This window comes from Mixophyes fleayi, chromosome 9 (assembly GCF_038048845.1).
Source record: "Mixophyes fleayi isolate aMixFle1 chromosome 9, aMixFle1.hap1, whole genome shotgun sequence".
Taxonomy (NCBI): Eukaryota; Metazoa; Chordata; class Amphibia; order Anura; family Limnodynastidae; genus Mixophyes; species Mixophyes fleayi.
Window position 1 is genome coordinate 13,208,959 of NC_134410.1, and position 24,077 is coordinate 13,233,035.

Consider the following 24,077-nt stretch of genomic DNA (forward strand, 5'->3'; position numbering starts at 1 on the left):
ATTTGTGCACTGCAGGACCCAGTGGGCCCGGTTGCCAGGGCATGCTGGCACTTATAGTTCACCAAGTGCCTGCATGCCCTGGCAGTCATGGGTATGCTGGCACTTGTAGTACTACAGTCGCCAGCATGCCCAAGCATATGGTGGCCTGGACATGCTGGGAGCTGTAGTGTACGTTATAAGCGTAAATTGCGTAAAACTGTACATGAGGCCCAAGTTGCAGAGATAACCACATCACCTTCAACATGTACAAACGTTTATTTGTAAAATAAAAAAGTGCAAGATATTAAATATTGTGAATATATTATCTGTACAAAATAAATAACAGTTCTAAACCATTTAAGAGCTCGTACACATTGTCAGTGTGTTCCATTACATTATACACAGTAATATAAAATAAGGACACATTGGCATTCATACCAAATTCAGGACAGAGCATAAATACAATAAATTAGTGTATGCTATTTACATGTCTTCCTTTGCTATGACTACATTTGTATCTATATGTGTATAGTGGGGCAATTTTCATTGTAATCAAGTATCCCTATTTTTATGTACATCCATATAATGGAGCGCACCACTTTACATCAGGTAAATGGAAACATGGAGTGCATAAGAGCATTAACTGTGTTTAAACACGGAAATTAAGCAATTGCCCCATATTGTTTCTAGTGATGGCCACAGCGCCCCCTGTAGGACACTATGAAAGCTGTATCTCAGTCAATAAGAAAAAGGTATCTGGTTATGTCTGGTGCGTCGGACAATATGGAGACTGATGAAGATTCAGATACCAGTCTGTCGCCTCTGACTTGTATATCTCTAGAGAGAGAAAATATGTCAGTGTTATAAATAATATTAGAATAATTAAAAAGAATGCAAGTATTCATTACACAAAGCAAAGCATTGACTTACAGGGAAAAATTATAGTAACAATTTTAATAAAAGCTATTAGAAATTTTAACCAACCAATAACATTTGTTTATGGGTGGAGTCCAATGAGTTATAATATAATTTTAAGTTTTCAGTGAGATCAAGGTAATAATAGCTAAGAACAGTACAGGTAGTGTCAGGAATCACATTGAAACTTGCAGGATTCAGCGGCCGGACAAATTTGACACCACCTACATGGAGATGCGGAGACTAACGAGGGGTAGGTGTTCGACACACAGCCCATGACTGGCAGGAGTTAGGAGTCTAAAATAATGAGAAGCAGACAAGATGGTAGATAATCTGGAATTCACTGGCATCGATGAAATAACCAGGACACACTGGCGTGGGTTGAGTAACATGGACACACTAGGCACAGGAGGTAAGTATACTCAGGATACAACTGGAGCCAGGATCAAGGGTCAGGAACTAGACTGAATCTTCTGTCACCCTCTGTCAGATGGGCCATATATATAGGGGAGGCATAGGAAGGCAGGAGCCAATCAGCAAAGACCCTATGTGATATATAGAACGGGCATGCCCGAAGAATCCACGATGCCGTCCGCCAACTGACGGAGTGGCGGTGGTGCCGGAGGGGTAAGGAATCCCTGGTACTGCCTGTGTGCAGGTAAGATGTGAGCCTGACCCCAGAGAGCAATGCATGAATTATATTATATTAAATTGCTAGAAGCGAGATAGGAGGCGGTATAAGTTGAAGTTGTATGACTCTCATAAGCAATTATTGTAAATTGAGTATAATTGTGACTGCAAATTTGTTTGTGTTTAGAGTAGAAGGTACCAATTTAAAATGGACATGATCATTTTGCCAAAAGTGTGAACCACCTGTTATATGCCTCTGCTCTCTTGGCCGGCCTGTCAGTACGTACTTATTAAAAGAAATCGTACCTACTAGTGTAAAAATGGTTTGTTAGGAAAAAATATTCCATGATGGGAATGCATTGGCGTAGTGAAGACGAACACACTGAATGAGGGTTACCTCCTACCTTTTCTCTCATATAACTTAGTAGTTAATATCTCTCTTAGACTTATTGCGCAGTTTGATGTAAGGCGCTGTGTTATCTGATGAATTGCAATAATAATCATGGCACCAGATGCTGCATCAAAGAAATGCAACATATCATTTAACTTATTAGCCCCATGTTTATGCCACTCCATATATGATGTGCAGATGAATTAAGGATCACAGGTAGCAAGTCATAGCTATTGAAGTTCACATACTGACCCACAGTTTGCAACTGTCTCATCCTCAGAACACTATGGGAATGTGTTTAAGTGTGAAAGTTTACTGTGCTGTGAATAAAACTACATACTTTTATTTCATAGTGGTAGCCTTACCATAAGCCTCCAAAGATTTATACACTAAATATAGCTCTAGAAAAATCTTCTTTTTAAAACTCAACTGTAGATATAATTTTATGTCCCTTTAGTGTGTTTACTCATTTGTGTATATCCTGTTCGTACTCACCCTGTGAATAAATACTCCCAGCACAGCCATGCAGATAAGAGTAACAACGCCACTGATTGACAGGTACAGATAGGTGTCTGTGAGCGCTGTATCTGGGAACATAGGGAGATACACCAGAAAGAGTGGTCATTAGTCTTTGTCAACTGTTGATGTGTTTTGCTGTTGACGAAAAATATTAGTATGTTGCCCCATGTGATTTATGGAGGGTAAATCCACAAATACAAAGTCTAGATATAATGTATAGATGTAATATCTGCTGGTGTGGTAAGGCATTGCCCACCAAACAAAAAAGTATTATTAAAGCTGTAAAAATATTTCAGTTTCTTATTCCCAAATAAACAAAGTAAAACTTACCTAACTTTACAACAAGTGTCTTCTCCAGGCTGCTGTGATCCACATGACAGGAGTAACGCTCCTCCTCCCCGGCTGGCACTTCTATGGTGACCCTGGTCTGATAGGTGCGGTCAGGATTGGGGAGGATCTGTTTGTCCTCATCTGAGGTAACCTCGTCTGTCTCGTTCTTCATCCACTTTACATCTACAGCTCGGGGGTAAAACCCGTAAACCCAACAGTGAAGCTTTGTGACCCTATCTGACTGGCGACTGATAATCTTCACCTCTGGGGGAACTGATATGAGGAGAAAGTAGGTGTTACATTTATTGGATTCCCTTAAGGATGATTAGAGACATAATCATATCATCCTCCCTTATGACAAGATGGAACTTCTGTTGGCAACAATGAGACTCATAACAAGTCATATAACTTGGCTGGAGGAACCTTTCTTATTCATGATAAAAATGACCAAAGTGGAAAAAGTTCTGAGCTCCTATATTAATTTATCAGTACAATCAGACAGTCATGAGCATAAATTGCTTTTTCTCCACATCTGGAAACATATTAGAAAGGTTCTGTCAGGAGGTGGAAATACAGATTACTCTCTATGGGGTATTCAGTCCCCATTGCCTCAAGGTTTAGTAACAAACCTCTTAATTTCTTTTAAACCAGGAGAAACAAAGGCTAGCTGTACTGGTAAGTACTCTGTGTAAATGCTCATGGAATATACAATAATAACAAAGTATAAAACCAAGAGATATATACAATTTTAGGAAAAAGCAAAAACACACTTCGATCAGTGGTGAATGTTAGATTAATAAAAGCAAATGTCTGGTTAATCTGGGTTGCATCACCTTTTAGAACTTTGTAACAGGTTATTGATGATGTCAAGCCTTTGGCAACAAACTTTTCTTTTTCCTGAAATGTAAAATGATGTACAGTGGATCCATGATTAGTCATGCTCCAAACAACAGTGGAAACGTTTTCTATTTGTGGAAAATTGTGCCTTTTCCTAGTTTTTTTGCAATATAGGTTGGAACCTTATATATTCAATCTTTATCTTCTGCTCATCTTTTATATCTACAGTTTTGAAGAAAGCCACTTTCAGCCAATCAACCCATCAGTATTTCTAAAGCAGTACAGACTATTCCACAGGTTGTGAGAGGCATTGCAGTGTCTACTCGTATGATTAGTGAGGACAGGACTGCATGTGACACGGGTAGTGTCACCATGTGAGGAGGGGAGGCAAGCGGGAAGCCACAGACTAATTAGTGGAAGGAGCAGGGTACTCCAACAGCACAGAGTTCTGATACAAGGTGCCTGACAAACTGATTTGAGAAGATTGTGGAGTAAAATGTATCTTTATAAGATGTTCATATGTTCCACTTGTTTTTAATATCAACCTAAATTTCACATGGCCACTAAAGAAGAGTATCAGTTATTATCAATGTTCCAATGTGTATCACTGTTGTCTTCACTTACCTTTTCTCTCCCATTCTTCTTCACCATGTCTCAAGTAATCACTTATCCACTCAGGACAATCTGTCTCAATACAAGCCTTGGTCCTCTGAATCCAAACCTGCTGATGGTTCCATATCTGGGTTACCAGCTCTGCTTTCTGTGACACCGGTATGAACATCATCAGATCCTTGTCAAAAGTAATCAAGACCTGTCCGTCAAAACCAAACTCTTTGGAGCCAGTAATCAAGCCAACTTCATGCAGATGACAGGACCATTTTATCTGGTATGTGTAAGAGTTTGATCGTCCTGTAATAAAAAACAAACAAGTCATTACTTAGGTTTACTTTGGCATTTCTAGTATTAGAAAAGAGTAAATCGGTTTTGTCTTTTTTCGGGTTTCATACAAATATTACTGACATATAGTTTTCTCAAGAAATCTGCTAAATAAATCACAGTACATTAAAGGACGATTAAGGACTGTAAGATTGTGCTGGTAACTACATTGCTAGGCAAACTAGTAAAGGGTTGGGGGTGTATTGACAAGCCAGACATGGCGGCACTGTGTGCCTGATTTAATGACCTTAATTAGGAAACATGTATTGTATTCTTATACCTTAAGAACCTACAACACAGAGGAAAGCCAAACATATCCCTGAAGCCTGAGGCTTTTCTGGGGGTATAAGAAGAAACAACAGAGAGCAGTTCAGGGCCAGCGTACTGACCATCAGAGTGTGATGCTATCTGTCAGGCTGGTGTAGGGAGTAATGCTCCTGCCAGCTGACTGAAGAATGGCAGAAGGATCAGAGCTCAGCAATCCTGGGACTTGTGCTAAGAAGCGTAGAAAGAGTTGGTAACAAAGTTTAAGCATATAGTCAGATTTCCCAAGGTAACCATAATGGGACTGGTATTGTGTTGAATGAACCTGTAACAATTACTTCTGTATATTTGTTGGTTTTGTGCCAGTTGTTATTCTGTCAGTAAAAGCTGCCATTGGTTAAGTTGGATATCTGCCTGGGTGTCAGGCGCCGTCCGCACGGCCGCCTGACTGTGTGATCGCGCGTCTGGTTGCTAGGCAACCAGACGCGTCATTTCCGGATTCCCCCTGCCATCCATTTCCCCCGCAGTATGACGCGCCCCGTTGCTAGGCAACGGGACGCTATGTATTCCCGGCGGCAGGCATGACAGCGCTCAGCGCTGAAGCTGATTGGATCCTCACATTATTTAAACCCCTTCCTGTCCTCTAGTCAGTGCCAGAGTATCAGGTCTTCCTGCCTCCAGCGTTTCTGTGTACCAGTTGCTATATTGTTCCTGACCTTCCTCGTGCTGCCTGTGACCCTTTTGACCCGGACCGTTTGACCACCCCTATCTGGATTCTGCCTTTGTACTGCGCTCCCTGAAGATTACCGACTCGGCTTGCCTCACCATTCTTCTGGATTTCCCTTTTGTACCTCCTCTACCTGAACGTTGCTGAACCGGCCTGTCTGACACCCCCTTGTATCTCGCTGTGGACTCTAGGAAGGACCGCGACCTGCGTGTCCCTGCAGCGGAGTCCATACTTCCTTGCGGGGGTTCCTGGTGAATACCAGGGGCACGTTAGACTCCGCGCCTTCCTCTGAGTTGCGCCAACAACAGCAGGTACCTTCTACCAGTCATACACCCACTAACAGTCGTGACACTGGGTGTGAGTCTTCACCTACATACAGGGGAACTCGGTCGGTTGTTCAGCCTCGGGAGACACTGTTTCTTCACAGTAACCTATATGCTATGAGACCCCTAATGATCTGGTAGCTTTATTAGGCTCTCAGTGCAATTCATAAATTGCCAGTTATAGAGTTTGCTACCCTGGTGTTCATGTTCTGTGTTATTATAGTATGTTCATGTTTTAACCCTGCTAGTTCAATGATTACTCTGTCTGCCACCTGTACTCACTGTGCTTGTTTAACATTTACTCTTTAAATGCTGCCTGCACTGACCTCAGATTGTTATAGGATAGTCTGATCTGCCGCCTGCCCTGACTTGTCCTGCCTCTTCTCAGTTACTCTGGTTTGCTGTTTGCACTGTCTTCAGATTGTTACAGTTATTCTTGTCTGCTGTTCTCATGACTTCAGCTTCTTACAGGAATTCTGGCCCTTGCATGGACTTCAGATTGTTACAGTTATCCCTACTTATTACTCACACTGACTTCTGTTTGGTTATACCTTGGTTTTCATAGCATGTGTATATATTGCAATTCTCTAATTTGCTGTTTAGTATTATCAAGGAACCTTCTTCTATATTTGTATGCACCTGCCTATAAATATAAACCTATATTATCGCACAAGACCGGGGAGCAGGTGAATACCAGTGAGCATATTCAGCCCTACGGGAAATAGGGACTACTATAGGTGAAGACCAGACCTTCTTTTCTATAGGTTTATTTAATAGTTGGTGACATACGTTACAACTTCATGCAATTTGCTAAAATTTATGCTTCTCCTTTTTGTCCCATGCAAAAAACCCAATGGGGCAGGACTGAATGTATATGACTGGAACATTTAGGAACACAACTCTTGTCGCCCTAAGCCCCACCCCACACGCTAGCCACACCTCTTCTACTAGAACATTCCGTTAACTTGGCAGGCCTGGTACAGAGCTCACCATAGTGGCTATATAGTAAATAAAATGCCTACATTTAGAAAGGTTAATGGATACAGCACATACTGTTTTTTTGGAGGAAACATAGAAAAACTCAGACTTTTATTTTGGTTTACAAAAAACATTATACCAAACATAAAGGTGGTTTATATTCAAACGCTTTCCATGAGCCAGATGCAGTACTGGTGGACTAGATATCTCCAAGTTGTAAAGTCCCAAATCTGAGACCCTCTCAGTTCTACTAGTTGGGAAAAGAGTTCTCTCTCTAAATAATATTTTTACTTGCAGTTTTGGAGTTTTACTTTTCACTGTCATATAAAAAAAACTGTCAATCTGAGTATAAAAACACCAACAATACTGTAATTATCTCTTCGTTCCTCTGTGATTGTTGCAATGAACATTTTTTAAAACTTTTTGAAGGTTTGCGGTATGTTTTCATCTTCCCATTTGTTTAAACTTGCACCATTAGGCATCAAATCAAAGCATATGTGAAGACGGTGATAAATTTCAAAAGGAGAATAAATAATTAACACCACATTCCCAATTACGGTGAAAATAATCTATCACTCTATCCGGTCCCCAACATCAACCTTTGGTTCATGCTCTCTCCGGCCAAATGCTGGGTATATGTGAAGCTACAAAGGGGGGTCGTGGCTGTCTGGACCATAATGAAGTAGCACATGGCTTTTAGCTTACTAATGCTTCTTCCGCTCACATCCACGGTAAAAACTTTTAAGGAATGATTGTTGCTTTAAGTGTTGGAACAAATGTATATGTGTTACCGTATTACAGACTCAGGAAATGTTGCGGGAACAGGTAATCCTTACCATGTGACATGTTGAAAAGATCCTGTATGAGGTTTGCATGCTGCTGGTTTTCAATCTCATGGCGTTGTCCAAACATGTTATGCATTTCCCAGTGCTCTGCCCTAACATGCTTCTCCAGCCACGGGAACATGGGCTGTATACGGTGCGTGTCACTGCTGTAGGCCATGATCTTTACATCATCCAGATACATATCATATGCATACACAGGCAGCCCAGGACTGGGGGCAGGGACTGTGGTAGAATAGTATATAAGGGTGTGTCTTCCTAAAGACAAGATGAAATGACAAGAAGTAAACATCAGAATGATAAGTGGTAATGTATACATGTTAAATGTTTGTAATACATAAGTATCTGGCATGAATTTATAAAGACATGTTTAACTGACTTACCCTCAAGCCTATCCCTGCATATGTTCAGTCCCAGACTTACCCTCTATCTATTTCATATGCCCTCTGTTAGCAAGCCTCTATTCTAACACTGTGCAGCTTATCCAATGCCATAGACAGAGACTTTTATGTACCAACAATACCCAGGAAGAGTCTGGTGATGGTGAGACTCAAACGGCGAACTCTGGTGTACAACAGGGCAGCATCTACGCAGTTAGCCACAGGCTCAGTTAACAACCTACTGCACCCGTTTTATTATCCTTTATTATCAGTACATGTGTGCAGACCTGCGTCAGGGAATGACCTAATGACCCGCTGTTAGTAATGAGTTGGTTACATCTATTGTTACCACAGACTCAGGCCTATATAAGGAGCTTCCTGTGACAATATTGCCAGTTTATGCTGATTGTTTCTATGAACCAGCTGTCTCAAACTGTAGCCCTAGTTGTGCCTAATTCTGTCTTGCAGGCCAAAGTAACTTAAGCTCTCAAAGGTGGTCTCCATAACAAGCTATTTTTTAGATACAAATCACATACTTTCTCGTTGATAAGTGTCCAGGCTGTGGAGCAGGAAGAGAAGGTGCTGTGGGTCCTGGCTGCCGGTAGCGGCCAACGACACTTATCAATTAGCTGTGCATACCAGACAAGTATTAGGATGAAGCGAAGTTGTTCTTAATGACCCAGGTGTTGCATCATCATTGGCGTCTGGTGTACCTCATCCACTATAGTAACTCGGCAAACCCGGTTACAGGGTTGCCAGATTACAAATCCTGCTGTATCCCTATATTAGTATGTACTGAGTCTAGGGTATTAACCCCTGCGGTGCTGACTAACATCTTAAGCTCATTCCTGTGTACTGAATATTTGGCTTTGACCCTGACTATTGCTCCTGACCAGACCTTTGTTCTCCAGTGTACCAGACCACTGGCTTTGCCTACGGTGCCTCATCATATTCCTGTGTACTAAACTGAACTCTTTACTATTAGAACCCAGTGTTTGTCATAGAGTGGCCACCAGCCATCAGGATTAATCATCAAAGTCACAAACTGCACAACCTAATTGCGCAGTTTATCACACCAGCATTCTGTATCCTGTACATTCCTGACTATCTTTCTTTGTTTGACCCCTGGCTTGCAGATGATTACATCTCTGGTTCTTGACCCATGGCTCTCAGATGACTAACTCTTTTGCTTCTGACCTCTGGATCTTAGATGACTACCTGTCTGTCTCTTAGGCTGGCTCTCAGAGGGCTACTTCTCTAGCTCTGGACTCTGCCTATTCTCTGGACTTGATATTCCATGAGTTCTCAGACTCATCCTTCTCTTATGAAGACTGTTCTTGCCTTAAATCCATAAATCAGTATCTCCCATACATAGACAATAATACCTGACGGCAGGATTGTCATTGTCGGGTGACAACCAGAACCCTCACTAAGGAATTGGATCTATTTATCAAAGGCCTTTTAATTAGCCCAAACTCACGCATGGATTTTAAAGCCTTAATAAAAAAAAAATCACTGATTCTACAGACAACAATCAGCCCAAATGGGCCCAGTTGACGAGGACTATAGAGAAGAATATTTTCAGCCAGAGAACACTGCAGTTCAAAGCCTCTTCAGTACTTTTATCCCTCATTTCACATCACATGTACAAATACTTGTCAGGTGGAAATTGGCAACATTTTAGAGATCTATAGAGCAAAATCAGCTGCTTCTGATTGGCTAATTGCGTATAGACCCCTCCGGCTGCTCAGCGTTGTGGCTATAGTGTATGAAGTCACAGTCATCTGCTAACAATACTTAATTGACATTTCTATTTGGTCTACTGCAGGTAAGAAGATTGTGACTGGAGTTTTAAAGGGGAAAAGGACAGATGTTTGTATTTAGTTTAACTTCATTTAATTTGTGTTTGTTTTTCATTACATTTTATATGATAATGAGACTTTTATTAATAAATGTGAAGACACTATTCTATTGTGTATATAATACATGTGCACAAATATGGAAATGCGTCCAACTCTAAGTGAGCTGCATTCTGTATGCATGGACAAGAGCACTTCTCTTGTGAGCTATGAGGGACATAATGTTCAGTATCTGTTCTTATTCTGTATTCATGAACAACAACACAGCGCCACTTCTCCTAGTTCTGTTTTCAGGGTATTATTATCCCTTTCTGTTACTATTCTGTAGTTTTATTATCTGGCTGTAATTCTCAGTATCTGTTCTCATTTGTGTCTCATGTCACAGAGATGTCACTAGCTATATTCTTACAAACATTGCTTCAGCACACAAAGTGGCTTAATCTATCTGAAGTAGATACAGTTTAAAAATAAGTTGAATACAGTAAATGACATACTCACCAGAGGAGCATGTCATGTGCAGCCTCAGGATTAGAAAGTAAATGAGTCTTGTCACCGTACACCAGACTGTCCCTCTCAGTTTTTCCATTGAAAGCATCTAAGACAATAGTGATGCTGAGAGCCCTATATGTACAGTATATACAACAAGCCAGATCTGCAGCTGAGGAAATGTGTGTGGGCGTCTAAGTGCTGCACTGACCAATCAGCTGGGACCAAACTGGGATCATGGGAGAGAACAAGAAGGGAACATTCTGGCTGCAAATTTACTTTCACTTTCATTCAGTGCAGCTTCAGCTGATTAACTTCCCTGTTCCCAGTTCTCACATAAAGAGGAGGGGGGATGTAATATCCTGGAACTGTGGTATCACTTAACATTGTCTGTACCATGTGACATAGCATGCTTGTGCATTTTGAGAACTACAACTCCCAGCATGCTTTGAGGGAGGAGAGGAGGAAGGAGCTGGCATGAGCCATGGCAGTTAGTGAGTATGCAGAGCTCAGTTGTGGGCAGTTGATTGGAGGAAGTTGGTAAATGTGGTTGGAGAGTGAAGTCCTGGAAGGAGACGTCAGTGAGGAGAGAGTGAATGAAGGGTAAGGATAAGAGTAACGAGGTATTAATAAAGATTATAAAGCTTGTCAGAGCAGCAGCGAGAGTTATATAATAAAGAACAACTACAAGAACAGAAGAAAGCAGAATGGAAACGAAGAATTATTATTGGACTTTAACTTTACATCATACTTACCAACTTTCTACAGTTGTTTTCCGGGAGCCTGCCGGTGGAGGTGGGCGTGATGGGGGCGGGCCTCCAAAATGTGCGTCATTTTGGACCCGGCCCCCGTGACGTCATGACGCGTCATTTGACAGCGGGGGCGGGGCCAGACGCCGCGATTCACCGGGATTCGCGGTGTTTGGGGCCTAATTCTGCCCACTTCACTAGGAAATGGGCAGATCCGGGAGATTGCCACACTCTCCCGGGAATCCGTGAGACTCTCGCAAGATGCGGGAGTCTCCTGGACATTCCGGGAGAGTTGGCAAGTATGCTTTACATATACTGGTGTTCAGTGTTTACCGTGACAGAAACAGAACTGAAGTGAAATCTAGCGATTAAAAAAAAAATCTGTGTGTTTCCAGGAGAGATATATACGGAAAAGACAAACAGATAAGTAAACGCTGCAAACATTACACCGCAGATAAGTATGCATTGGAAGGCTGGCAAATTTCAGCCTGGAGGGCAAAAGACTCAACACAGCAGCCTATTTTAAATGAAAAAAAATTCACATGGCCCAGTGACCCAGCCTAAGGTAGCCCACTATGGTTCCGGCCCGGGGCAGATGCCCCCCAGCCCAGCCAGCCCCTGCAAGTATGTCACCTTTATACCTGTATAGTACTACTGTCATATTGTTCCGTAACTTTGTGTAATATGGAATATATGGAAGAGACTTATCATTCAAGAGAGCTAATTTATCGTAACCATCAGTAAAATACCATAGTTATACAAAATTCTTTTTTACACAAAGCACAAAGACATTATTCACATACTGGGAGATATTAAACACAATAAAAGACTGAAAGCATTATAAGGAAATGCTGAAAAAGGTTTCCCACTTCCAAGATCCATAATTATATTTCACTGTGAGAAGAATCATTCAGCCCTGCTAGGTGCATCATGTGCACCAACTAAAGGACAGTGCATTGATAATAGTTTAATTAATTCATGTATATTTTGGGTGTGTGGAAGAGAGACATGTACAGGAACCATCGCTTGATCTTTAAGTGGAGTATTTGATAAGTGGGTCACTACCATACTTGGCAACTCTCCCTGAATGTCAGGGAGACTCCCTGAAATAGGGGTGATCTCCCTCACTCCCTGAAGAGTCTGGCATTCTCCCTGATGCTGAGCCAGTACAAGACGTGGTTGGCTTCGCCATCTGTGGCATGATGACAGTTCAGAAACTGTGTCCTATGTCCATGTATTGATGCCTATCTTACATCATTCATCTGTTGATCTACAAGTCCCAAATGCCTTAAAAAATTTAAATACTGAACAGATTCAACTTAAGCAGTTATTTTTACATCTCCATTTAAAAAGAAAACAGGCAAGCTGACAGGCCGACATTTCACAGGAATAGCAACACTGCAGTATGAAGCTTTCTGCACTATAAAGTGCGGGGAGCCAATCAGGAGGCTCCTAGTGACTCAGGCCCCCCTGTGGTGATTTGCTACAGTGCAGTCCTGATCACACTACCTAAATGCTTGGAGACGTTCATGACAAACGTGCACCTGGGGAAGGAGGAGGTAGGTACACTGTGGAGCGCATCTGAGCCCATGAAAGGTGTCAGGGATCTGCCAGTTAATGGGATCACAAGAATGAGACCCCAATGGCTGGTAACGCCTGATGCCCAAGTACCCAGTCTCTGTATAGATCCACAATCAGCCTGGGCTGGGGGGTGTTGGGGCATCAGCCCCCCGGGCCGGTCCCATAGTGGGCTACCTTGGGCTGCATTTTTTTTTCTTTTAAAATATTCCTGATAGGCTACTGAGTCAAATCTAAAATTTGCTTGCCCTCCCCGGTCAACAATATACTTATATAGTAAGTGTATAAGAAATGCAGACCTGATCTGAGGGTGAAGGTTGGTCTGGAACAGAGGCGGCCTTACATCCAGATGGAACAGAAATATTCTGGTATTTTAATAATGCTGAAGTCTCCTCGATAGAGAACAGCACAGAAACCTCCAGGCACAGCTCCCAAAGGACTCTGGTAAATCTCCAAACGGAGGGACAGGATGGAGACTAGAGAAACAGTCACTGTATTAAAATAGCGCTAGTAAAAATGTCCTACAGATTAGATGTCTCAGAATAAAATACATTGATTCTGAAGCAACAGTAATCCTTCCAGAGTGCATCAGTACAGGACTCTAGCCGGAGTTCAGCGTCGGGACAGCAATGTCAGCCGTCCGTGATACTAATAAGTGCTTCTGCGTAGAACAAGCATCAGGAGTTAAATGGCAGCTAGTTAGGGACAGAGCCAGATAAATCTAATGGTCTTAGTGGGTTATAGCCCAGGGATCTCGGGCAGCTATGGGGCCCTAACAAATATTTTTATGTTATATTTTTGGCAATCGGGTCGGGGCGGCCTCCCATTCATTCTAGACAGGCGCAGCTAACAGCAAATCTGATGCTGTTAGCTGCCCTGCTGTCAGTGCGGCGGCGGCGGGGCACATTGCTCTGCTAGAGCGAAGATCTTGTGAGGCTGTGACTCATAGTTACACTAGATCTCCTCACTAAGCAGTGCTCTGCCCACCTTGTCCGCATGGGCAGCAGGAAGAGGACCAGGAAAGTGCTATATATATATATATATATGGGGGTTTCACAGTACCCCTAGTCCAGGGTCCTCCATTGCCTTAATACGGCCCTGCTTAGGGACAAGGAATCTTACTAGCAAAGGTCACCATTGGAGGCCAAGTGCAGGTTGTCTATCAAATGTACAGACCTGCAAGCCTAGCACGTCTGTGATCTATTATATATTGCACGTCTCTTGTATAAAGGTTTTGTCATTACATGTGTGGATCTGAGGCCTCTAGTCACCAGATGGGGTCACTGCTGCCAAAGTTTGTGGCAAAATGAATTTCACAGGGTGTTAAATGTGGAATGGGGTAACAAGTTGAGTTTCTTGTATTGTAACAGTTATAACCACTGAGGGATGATAATTATGGTATAAGAACTGGTGGTTTGATAGAAAGTGATACAAATAAGGTAAATATATACAAGTCAGTGTGAAGTGGGTAGTGATAAATGAACTGATATGAGAATTAGGATTAAAACGATCTGTGGTAAATCTGGTAAGAGAATAATATCAATAAAGTGGAAATAATACAATCATTCAAATAAATTATAACACACAACACTACACATCTGCCAGACCCAGTGACAGGTATAAATATAAAATAGGATTAGAGATATAACACTGATACGGTGCTACTGTGCAATTACCTATATTGTGCATTTCAAAGATCCACTGTTTGCTGGGAGTAAACAATAGGTTTATGAACAATATAAATAAATAATACAATGAATATTAAGAAAATCTCTTACTACCCTCTTACTAATCACACAGTGATCTGCTGCCAAATCTGAGTAAATTTGGTTAAACATTTCACTGCAATAAATCTATTTCTCTGATTAACTCTCTAGGTGAAGACTATATAAAGACTATGGACCTGTTTCATGATCGGATGTAAGTCCATTTCCATGCTGTATTTTGTGTGAAATAGGTCTGAGTAAGCCCAGAAAGAGACCTTACACCAATGAACGCAGATGCATGCAATTCATGTCTGAACGCAGCTGACACTTACAACTGCCTACGACTTGAGAGGCAGAAAGGGGGAGAGGTAAGGGGTCCATTAACATAGGCCATATACACTAAGGGCTGCCGACGTGGATGCGACCGGTTAAACATCCGTTTCCAGCCGTATCACTTGCACCAGCTACAGGGCAGATGTAAGTGCAGACTGATAGTGATGACTGACATGTCACAGTCCTTGTATTAAAAACTACACATATGCATGTAATTAGCCAGCACAGAACACATGTGTGCAAGGAAGATAGATTTTAAAAACATATTGTATGTCCAGTACGCATTAAAAGGATTTTGATTCATCTATTTAATGTAAATAAAAAATAGAAATTTGTTGTTATGTATTCTGATGTGACCTTTTATTGGATGCTTGTGTATATACTGCAGTCTGTTCTGTCTGTCTACATATGGGATATAACACTTAGGCAGAGTGTACTTACACCCAGATAGAAATTGAAAAGTATCTTGAGATACGCTTGCATTTACTCTTTTTTTAAAACGCAACTTGTGTACAGGTTGTGTCTGATTAAGAATGAGGCCCTATGGGTCTGATTCACTAAGGAAAGTTAAGCAAAAGTAAGTAAGGCAAAGCCATGTTGCATTTGATGGGGAGGTAAATTTAAAATGTGATGGCAGATTTATAGTTGGGGTAAGGCATGTCATAGATCAACTTTAAATTTCAGTGTACAAATAAGCTATCAAGTATTTGTGTGCTACATGAAAAAAACAGACAGTATTTTACTTTATACTTTTTACTTTATATGCAAAATAATGAACTAATTTGCACCCCTTGCACTGTACCATGGTGTTGTCCAGTAAACTTGAGTAAGAAAACATACTCAATTTTTTGCTTATCTTTCCTTAATGAATCAGGCCCTATATGTATATAATATAAATTAATACATCTGGGCACTAAACTTATGATAAAACTAAATGAATATATATAATTCCTTTTTGAATACTTTTGGTTATAAGGATAGGGTCCCACACAATTTTTTTTTAATTAATACATATTAAGTCTCTTTTTTCAGAAGCACATTTACTATATTTTAAGTCATTTGTTTTCTAATATTTCAGTGTTATACGTAATGGTGACTCATAAAATTGATTGCGTTAAGACATATTTTATGAATAATAAAGAAAAGGAGGTTCGATTTTGTGATTGGTCTATTTCTTTGTGAATACATTTATTGTGGGGTAAGATTTTATTCCAGTGATGGTGTACAGGCCAAACATCATTAAGCACACACAGGAAATCCTACTTATTAATATACAGTTTCACACTCCACAGGGTTAACTCTTTATCTGCCTTCAGTTGGCACCCTGAAAATTGCCCTCGCACAGTGAAAAGTTGCTGAGATAACCACTTTAGATTAATCATGTACAGACATTTATATAATAAAACAGTACAAGATACTAGACTTGAAAATATATTACTGGTACAAAATAAATAACATTTCCAAACCACTGAAGGGCGCATGCACCTTGTCACAGTATTCCCTTACACAGCATGCTGTACATGGACATGCAATACAACAAAATACAAGCACATTGATAGTTATTCTGCAGTTTAATGTGTTTCAGCACAGGTGGGCGTAAGTGCCAGTCTGCATAGGCATGTGCCCACACAACATAAACCATGCCCCAATTATACTCAAACTCCATCCCCAAATGGATATACTTGGGCAGAACTTTTCAATTTTCCTATTAAGCCACACCCCTTTTGCAACCCACGAATCAGGATGTCCCACTAAAATCGGCACAGTTGCAAGGTATTGTTTTGGGGGATTGTTGTTCGTTACCTTTCCAGGTGACCCCTCCTTTTGTAGCACCTGCGGCTTATACATTGATTAAACAACTTCCAATGTGTGTATTACTATTTGTGTGGCACAGACAAGGGGCCTGATTAAATTAGTTTTCTGTTTTGCAGTTAAATGCTGGCTGTTTTCTCATGTAGCACACAAATACTTTATAGCATATTTGTACACTGAAATTTAAAGTTGATATTTGTGTGTTACATGAGAAAACAGTCAGTATTTTTTCAACAGGTGCGTGTCCCATGTGACAAGCCACACAGATAGGGGAGAAGGGGCCTAGGCCAATGATGAAAGGTGGGTCCCCGAGGAGGGGCCAAATAATAGAGACTTGAGCCGGTTCATGAGCTCAGACAGGGGGTAATATACTGAATTACCTCAGAATATAACTGTATGATACAGAGGAGAGATCAGTCAGGGGTAATATACTGAATTACCTCAGAATATAACTGTATGATACAGAGGAGAGATCAGTCAGGGGTAATATACTGAATTACCTCAGAATATAACTGTATGATACAGAGGAGAGATCAGTCAGGGGTAATATACTGAATTACCTTAGAATATAACTGTATGATACAGAGGAGAGATCAGTCAGGGGTAATATACTGAATTACCTTAGAATATAACTGTATGATACAGAGGAGAGATCAGTCAGGGGTAATATACTGAATTACCTTAGAATATAACTGTATGATACAGAGGAGAGATCAGTCAGGGGGTAATATACTGAATTACCTCAGAATATAACTGTATGATACAGAGGAGAGATCAGTCAGTGGGTAATATACTGAATTACCTCAGAATATAACTGTATGATACAGAGGAGAGATCAGTCAGGGGGTAATATACTGAATTACCTCAGAATATAACTGTATGATACAGAGGAGAGATCAGTCAGGGGTAATATACTGAATTACCTCAGAATATAACTGTATGATACAGAGGAGAGATCAGTCAGGGGTAATATACTGAATTACCTCAGAATATAACTGTATAATACAGAGGAGAGATCAGTCAGGGGTAATATACTGAATTACCTCAGAATATAACTGTATAATACAGAGGAGAGATCAGTCAGGGGTAATATACTGAATTACCTCAGAATATAACTGTATGATACAGAGGAGAGATCAGTCAGGGGTAATATACTGAATTACCTCAGAATATAACTATGATACAGAGGAGAGATCAGTCAGGGGGTAATATACTGAATTACCTCAGAATATAACTATAATACAGAGGAGAGATCAGTCAGGGGTAATATACTGAATTACCTCAGAATATAACTGTATAATACAGAGGAGAGATCAGACAGGGGGTAATATACTGAATTACCTCAGAATATAACTGTATGATACAGAGGAGAGATCAGTCAGGGGTCCTATACTGAATTACCTCAGAATATAACTGTATGATACAGAGGAGAGATCAGTCAGGGGGTAATATACTGAATTACCTCAGAATATAACTGTATGATACAGAGGAGAGATCAGTCAGGGGGTAATATACTGAATTACCTCAGAATATAACTGTATAATACAGAGGAGAGATCAGTCAGGGGGTAATATACTGAATTACCTCAGAATATAACTATGATACAGAGGAGAGATCAGTCAGGGGGTAATATACTGAATTACCTCAGAATATAACTGCATGATACAGAGGAGAGATCAGTCAGGGGGTAATATACTGAATTACCTCAGAATATAACTGTATAATACAGAGGAGAGATCAGTCAGGGGGTAATATACTGAATTACCTCAGAATATAACTATGATACAGAGGAGAGATCAGTCAGGGGGTAATATACTGAATTACCTCAGAATATAACTGTATGATACAGAGGAGAGATCAGTCATGGGTAATATACTGAATTACCTCAGAATATAACTGTATGATACAGAGGAGAGATCAGTCATGGGTAATATACTGAATTACCTCAGAGTATAACTGTATGATACAGAGGAGAGATCAGTCAGGGGGTAATATACTGAATTACCTCAGAATATAACTGTATAATACAGAGGAGAGATCAGTCAGGGGGTAATATACTGAATTACCTCAGAATATAACTGTATGATACAGAGGAGAGCTCAGTCAGGGGGTAATATACTGAATTACCTCAGAATATAACTGTATGATACAGAGGAGAGATCAGTCAGGGGTAATATACTGAATTACCTCAGAATATAACTGTATGATACAGAGGAGAGCTCAGTCAGGGGGTAATATACTGAATTACCTCAGAATATAACTGTATAATACAGAGGAGAGATCAGTCAGGGGGTAATATACTGAATTACCTCAGAATATAACTGTATAATACAGAGGAGAGATCAGTCAGGGGTAATATACTGAATTACCTCAGAATATAACTATGATACAGAGGAGAGATCAGTCAGGGGGTAATATACTGAATTACCTCAGAATATAACTGTATGATACAGAGGAGAGATCAGTCAGGGGTAATATACTGAATTACCTCAGAATATAACTGTATAATACAGAGGAGAGATCAGTCAGGGGTAATATACTGAATTACCTCAGAATATAACTGTATGATACAGAGGAGAGATCAGTCAGGGGTAATATACTGAATTACCTTAGAATATAACTGTATGATACAGAGGAGAGATCAGTCAGGGGTAATATACTGAATTACCTCAGAATATAACTATGATACAGAGGAGAGATCAGTCAGGGGGTAATATACTGAATTACCTTAGAATATAACTGTATGATACAGAGGAGAGATCAGTCAGGGGTAATATACTGAATTACCTCAGAATATAACTGTATGATACAGAGGAGAGATCAGTCAGGGGGTAATATACTGAATTACCTCAGAATATAACTGTATAATACAGAGGAGAGATCAGTCAGGGGTAATATACTGAATTACCTCAGAATATAACTGTATGATACAGAGGAGAGATCAGTCAGGGGGTAATATACTGAATTACCTTAGAATATAACTGTATGATACAGAGGAGAGATCAGTCAGGGGTAATATACTGAATTACCTCAGAATATAACTGTATAATACAGAGGAGAGATCAGTCAGGGGGTAATATACTGAATTACCTCAGAATATAACTGTATAATACAGAGGAGAGATCAGTCAGGGGTAATATACTGAATTACCTCAGAATATAACTGTATAATACAGAGGAGAGATCAGTCAGTGGGTAATATACTGAATTACCTCAGAATATAACTGTATGATACAGAGGAGAGATCAGTCAGGGGGTAATATACTGAATTACCTCAGAATATAACTGTATGATACAGAGGAGAGATCAGTCAGGGGTAATATTCAGAATGACCTCAGAATATAACTATGATACAGAGGAGAGATCAGTCAGGGGTAATATACTGAATTACCTCAGAGTATAACTGTATGATACAGAGGAGAGATCAGTCAGGGGGTAATATTCAGAATGACCTCAGAATATAACTATGATACAGAGGAGAGATCAGTCAGGGGTAATATACTGAATTACCTCAGAGTATAACTGTATGATACAGAGGAGAGATCAGTCAGGGGGTAATATTCAGAATGACCTCAGAATATAACTATGATACAGAGGAGAGATCAGTCACGGGTTTGATATACGTTTATATACGTTTATACATTTTTAGGGGTTTGATATACAAGTTTTATATACGGCAGGTTTTTTTTGCTTGCATAGAACTATCCTGCACTAGATCGCTGAAGCTCTACGATATCAGCTGTGCCGGATGGTTGGTAACTTCATACAGGAATCCATCACAGCCGCAGGAGTAGCTGATTGTTTTGGTTACTGTTTTAACGCTGGACTTCCATATAGGTATAGTAAGTACTTACCTTTATGCTTCTTTATCTTGCTCTCGCTGGAAAGTTGGAGTGACGGTTCCCCCTCTGTGGTTTTGGATAAGGACGGGAAAGCCTTCTGTGGATTGGTATTGGTGACTTTCTAGTCATTTTATATGGAGTCAATTTTTTATTTCGAAGGAGCCAAATATTTTTCTATTATATTTTTTTGAACTATTTTTTCATTATTACATTTTTTATGCTGATATTGACATTTGAATGACTTATGTCGCTATCTGGCCAGAAGCGTTTTGTGTTTAATGTTTTAGATATAACTTGTTTGCTGCAATACACATGTTTTTATCCCGTTTTTTATTTGCTTTGGCTTTTTGTTTTTTTGTTTGTTTTGATTGTCACAGCGCCTAGGAGTTTCTCTTCTACTTTATGTTGCTGGCTATAGCAGTGTGCTGGGTGATCTCTGTGGGAAAGAGAAGGTAGTAAAGCTCTTAAAGGGATTCATAAAGTACTCAAAAGAGAAGGATTTCCCTCAGAAAGGACATTAGACTTGGAGCAATGGTCTTGGTTTTATTTGAATTATAAAGAATGGATAAAAAGGCTTGGCTATGAAGATCAGGTCAATATGTGGATATGCTAAATGCATGAGAAGCTGAATGATATAATGAATCAAGTAGGTTGTGTACTACAAATGTATGTTTGATGCTGCACAGCTGAAAGATTGAAATGTGCCCCCCCCCCATTATTCTGTGTAAAAGATTTCAGTGTGTTGAGATAAGAAGGGGGCTATGAGCAGCGGGAAAACTGTAAATCGCTCTCCCCATATCCGTACAGATATGGGGAGAAGCTGACTTGTATTTAGTTTAATGCTGGGACTTGTAGTTCAACAGCAGTAGGCTGGAAGATATCAGTTAATTTTTCTTCCTGTATGTGAGTTTTGTCTCCGTCTTACTGCGTGCGAGGGAGATCCGTGTTTGTCTGTCTTGACTGTTCTACAAGAGACATGTTTCAAGGTTGAAAAAGTTGTACATTTGTAAATGTAATGCCTGCATTGCTTAATTGTAAGCTTTTGAAGAGATGCAAAAAAAGGTTCTAAAATCTTTGTTTCCTCACTGCACGATTCAGTGAACGGGCAAAATTGTAAATAATGTACAGATAGTGTCAGAAGAAAACACTGACCTCCAGTTGGCTGGGGTCCAGCGAGTTGTTTCTGTAATTGAACAAAATAATTTTATCTGTGAATTTGAGGAAAAATAGCTTTCACTTTAAGTTAAAAGAGAAAGGTGGTAGTGAGCTTTTGCATGTAGATTTTACAAGCGGTTTTAATTTGTGTGAAAATGGCGCTGATGAATGTTCTCAGAAATCAGGGGGGTATGTTATGCCCATAAAGAAATGTTATGAGATAAAATGCCATCTGTGAGCGAGACTTGTTTAAGTGAATATAGTTGCACTTTCGACACAGAAATCACAGAATCTGGAAATATGTTTGAATATTTGGTGATGGGAGATTCTGTTGAGAAAATACTGAGTGATTTTCAGATACAATGCGAGGTGTCTAACAAGAGTACTCTGATTTATGAGAGAAGCAGTGTTGCTTTCAAAATGGCTGAATGTCTGGAACCTTTAGAGAGGGCTGTTTTTCATTGAATGTTTGTAAACCCGGAAAACACATTAGAGTCATTCAAGGGGGCTGTACTAGGTGATGATGAGAAAGGAGGGGCTTTGAACACTTGCCCAGGTCACATCACTATGACATTCCCTGTTTGTGAGATTAAGGACTGCCCCTTTGTGGAAATCATGTTTTCATAACATGGAATGCATAGTGTCACAGTAAAGCTACACAGAGAAACACATAAACAGGTGTATTATTAGCAGTTGTTCACTGCACAAAAATGTTTACTGGTTACCTTATAATGGTGTACTGATACTGACAAGCATGTTACAGTTACAGTAATTCCTGGTGAATAAATGTTAATCACTATGCAAAAGTTTTTTTCTCTTCACAGAAGGTCTCCAGCTACAGAGAAAGACCCTTTAGGCAATCCAGATTGAATTTATCCAACTTCCAATGAATAGAAGTTTGCAATATGTATTGGTCTACAGCTACAACAAACATAAGTAAAAACTAGTGAAGGATTTATATAACATAGACTCGATTGAGTAATGACTACTGTGTTTTAGAAAATATATTAGACTTTATGGCCTATTCGCATAGCAAATGCATGAACTAGGTAGTTTTTCTGTATGTTGTAGAAGGTCAGAAGGTATGTTTTTGAAAAGAAAAGGAGAAATGGACTAACATAGTTGAATATGAAATGATGTTTTGGTTTATTTTTGTTTTTTAACCATATTTTATATTAGATGGTTTGAAAGAAAGTAATGCAATGTAATGTCAAATTATGGTAGATAGCAGAAAGTTTTTATTTTATCCTCATAATAGTTTTGAGTCAGTCAAGTGCTGTAAACACATTCACTGCCCTTATTTACTATACTGTAATCATCATATACTGTAAATACATCTTTGTATCGTGGGTATGGTAATACATTGATGGGAATTCAATGTTTGCACATAAATGAAAAAAGACTTAAAACTTTTTGAGCTATCATCCGTGCTCCTGCATTAGCACTTCTGGATGATAGTAAGCCATTTGCACTCTCCTCTGAGCAGAACCAAATGTTTAAACAATTTTAAGCTGAAGTAACTTCAGCGCAAGCACTGACTTTGCCAGATTTTGACAGGCCTTTCATATTATTTTGTCATGAAGTCAGTACACATGCTCTAGGGGTCCTCACACAGAAACATGGAACGAAACAAAGGCCACTGGCCTATTATTCGGCACAACTCGACCCAGTTATAAGAGGCTCTCAATCATGTATTAAAGCAGTAGCAGCAGCAGTAATACTGAAAGAAAAGGTAGCAGATATGGTATTGGACCATGTATCTCTCCCAGTCTACTGCCCCCTACATCTCCGACCTCCTCACCATTCGCACTCCTGCCCGATCCCTGCGCTCTGCCACTGACCGTCGCCTCTCTTCCACTCTCATTACCACTTCCCACTCCAGAATCCAAGACTTCTCCAGAGCTGCCCCCCTACATTTGAATGACCTCCCTCGCTCCATCCGTCTCGCTCCCAAGCTGTGCTCCTTCAAACGAGCACTTAAAACTCACCTGTTCCTTTAAAGCCTACCAATCATCCACCTAACCCCTCACCTACTCTGCTCGCTCTTCCCTCTCTCCCCTGGTATCATCGCTCCCTCTTGTGTCTGTTTCATCCACCCTCCCTTAGGATGTAAGCTCATTTGAGCAGGGCACTTCTTCCCTCGTGTCTCCACACCTGTTCTTCTGCTCCGTCCTTACTCCATTTGTCTGTCCCGGAGTTTCTGAAGCACTGGTACTTTGTGTTTACTGTTCTGTACTGTTTAACCCTGTATGGTTTACTGTTTGTACTATGTACGGCGCTGCGGACACCTTGTGGCGCCTAACAAATAAATGATAATAATAATAATAATAATGTACTTGTTGTTCAAGTTCCACATGCAGTCACAGAAATTCTCAATCAAACAAGGACAAAACATTTGTCTGCAGCTAGACTAACTAAATATGAGGTAGCCTTGTTTAGCGCCTCACACGTAACAATTACCAGATGCACAGTCCTCAATCCAGCAACCCTGCTCCCCATTGATGATT

The 24,077-nt window shown here is 40.2% G+C and overlaps 1 protein-coding gene across 2 annotated transcripts in view; it reads right to left on the bottom strand.

Annotated features, from left to right (window-relative positions):
• Nucleotides 1–236: 236 nt before the first annotated feature.
• Nucleotides 237–24,077, bottom strand: part of LOC142101991 (major histocompatibility complex class I-related protein 1-like) — a 35,524-nt gene continuing 11,683 nt past the window's right edge. Inside the window, exons 1-6 of one of the 2 annotated variants that reach the window (XM_075186492.1) lie at nt 10,409–10,864; nt 7,666–7,929; nt 4,226–4,510; nt 2,765–3,037; nt 2,411–2,502; nt 237–816 (exon numbers count right to left, since the gene is read on the bottom strand). In XM_075186492.1, the coding sequence (XP_075042593.1) occupies nt 781–816; nt 2,411–2,502; nt 2,765–3,037; nt 4,226–4,510; nt 7,666–7,929; nt 10,409–10,505 (1,047 nt within the window). In that variant the 5' untranslated portion in view covers nt 10,506–10,864 and the 3' untranslated portion in view covers nt 237–780. Of the gene's footprint in view, nt 817–2,410; nt 2,503–2,764; nt 3,038–4,225; nt 4,511–7,665; nt 7,930–10,408; nt 10,865–24,077 lie in introns of those variants that run through there. The other variant, XM_075186493.1, reaches the window with a different exon arrangement.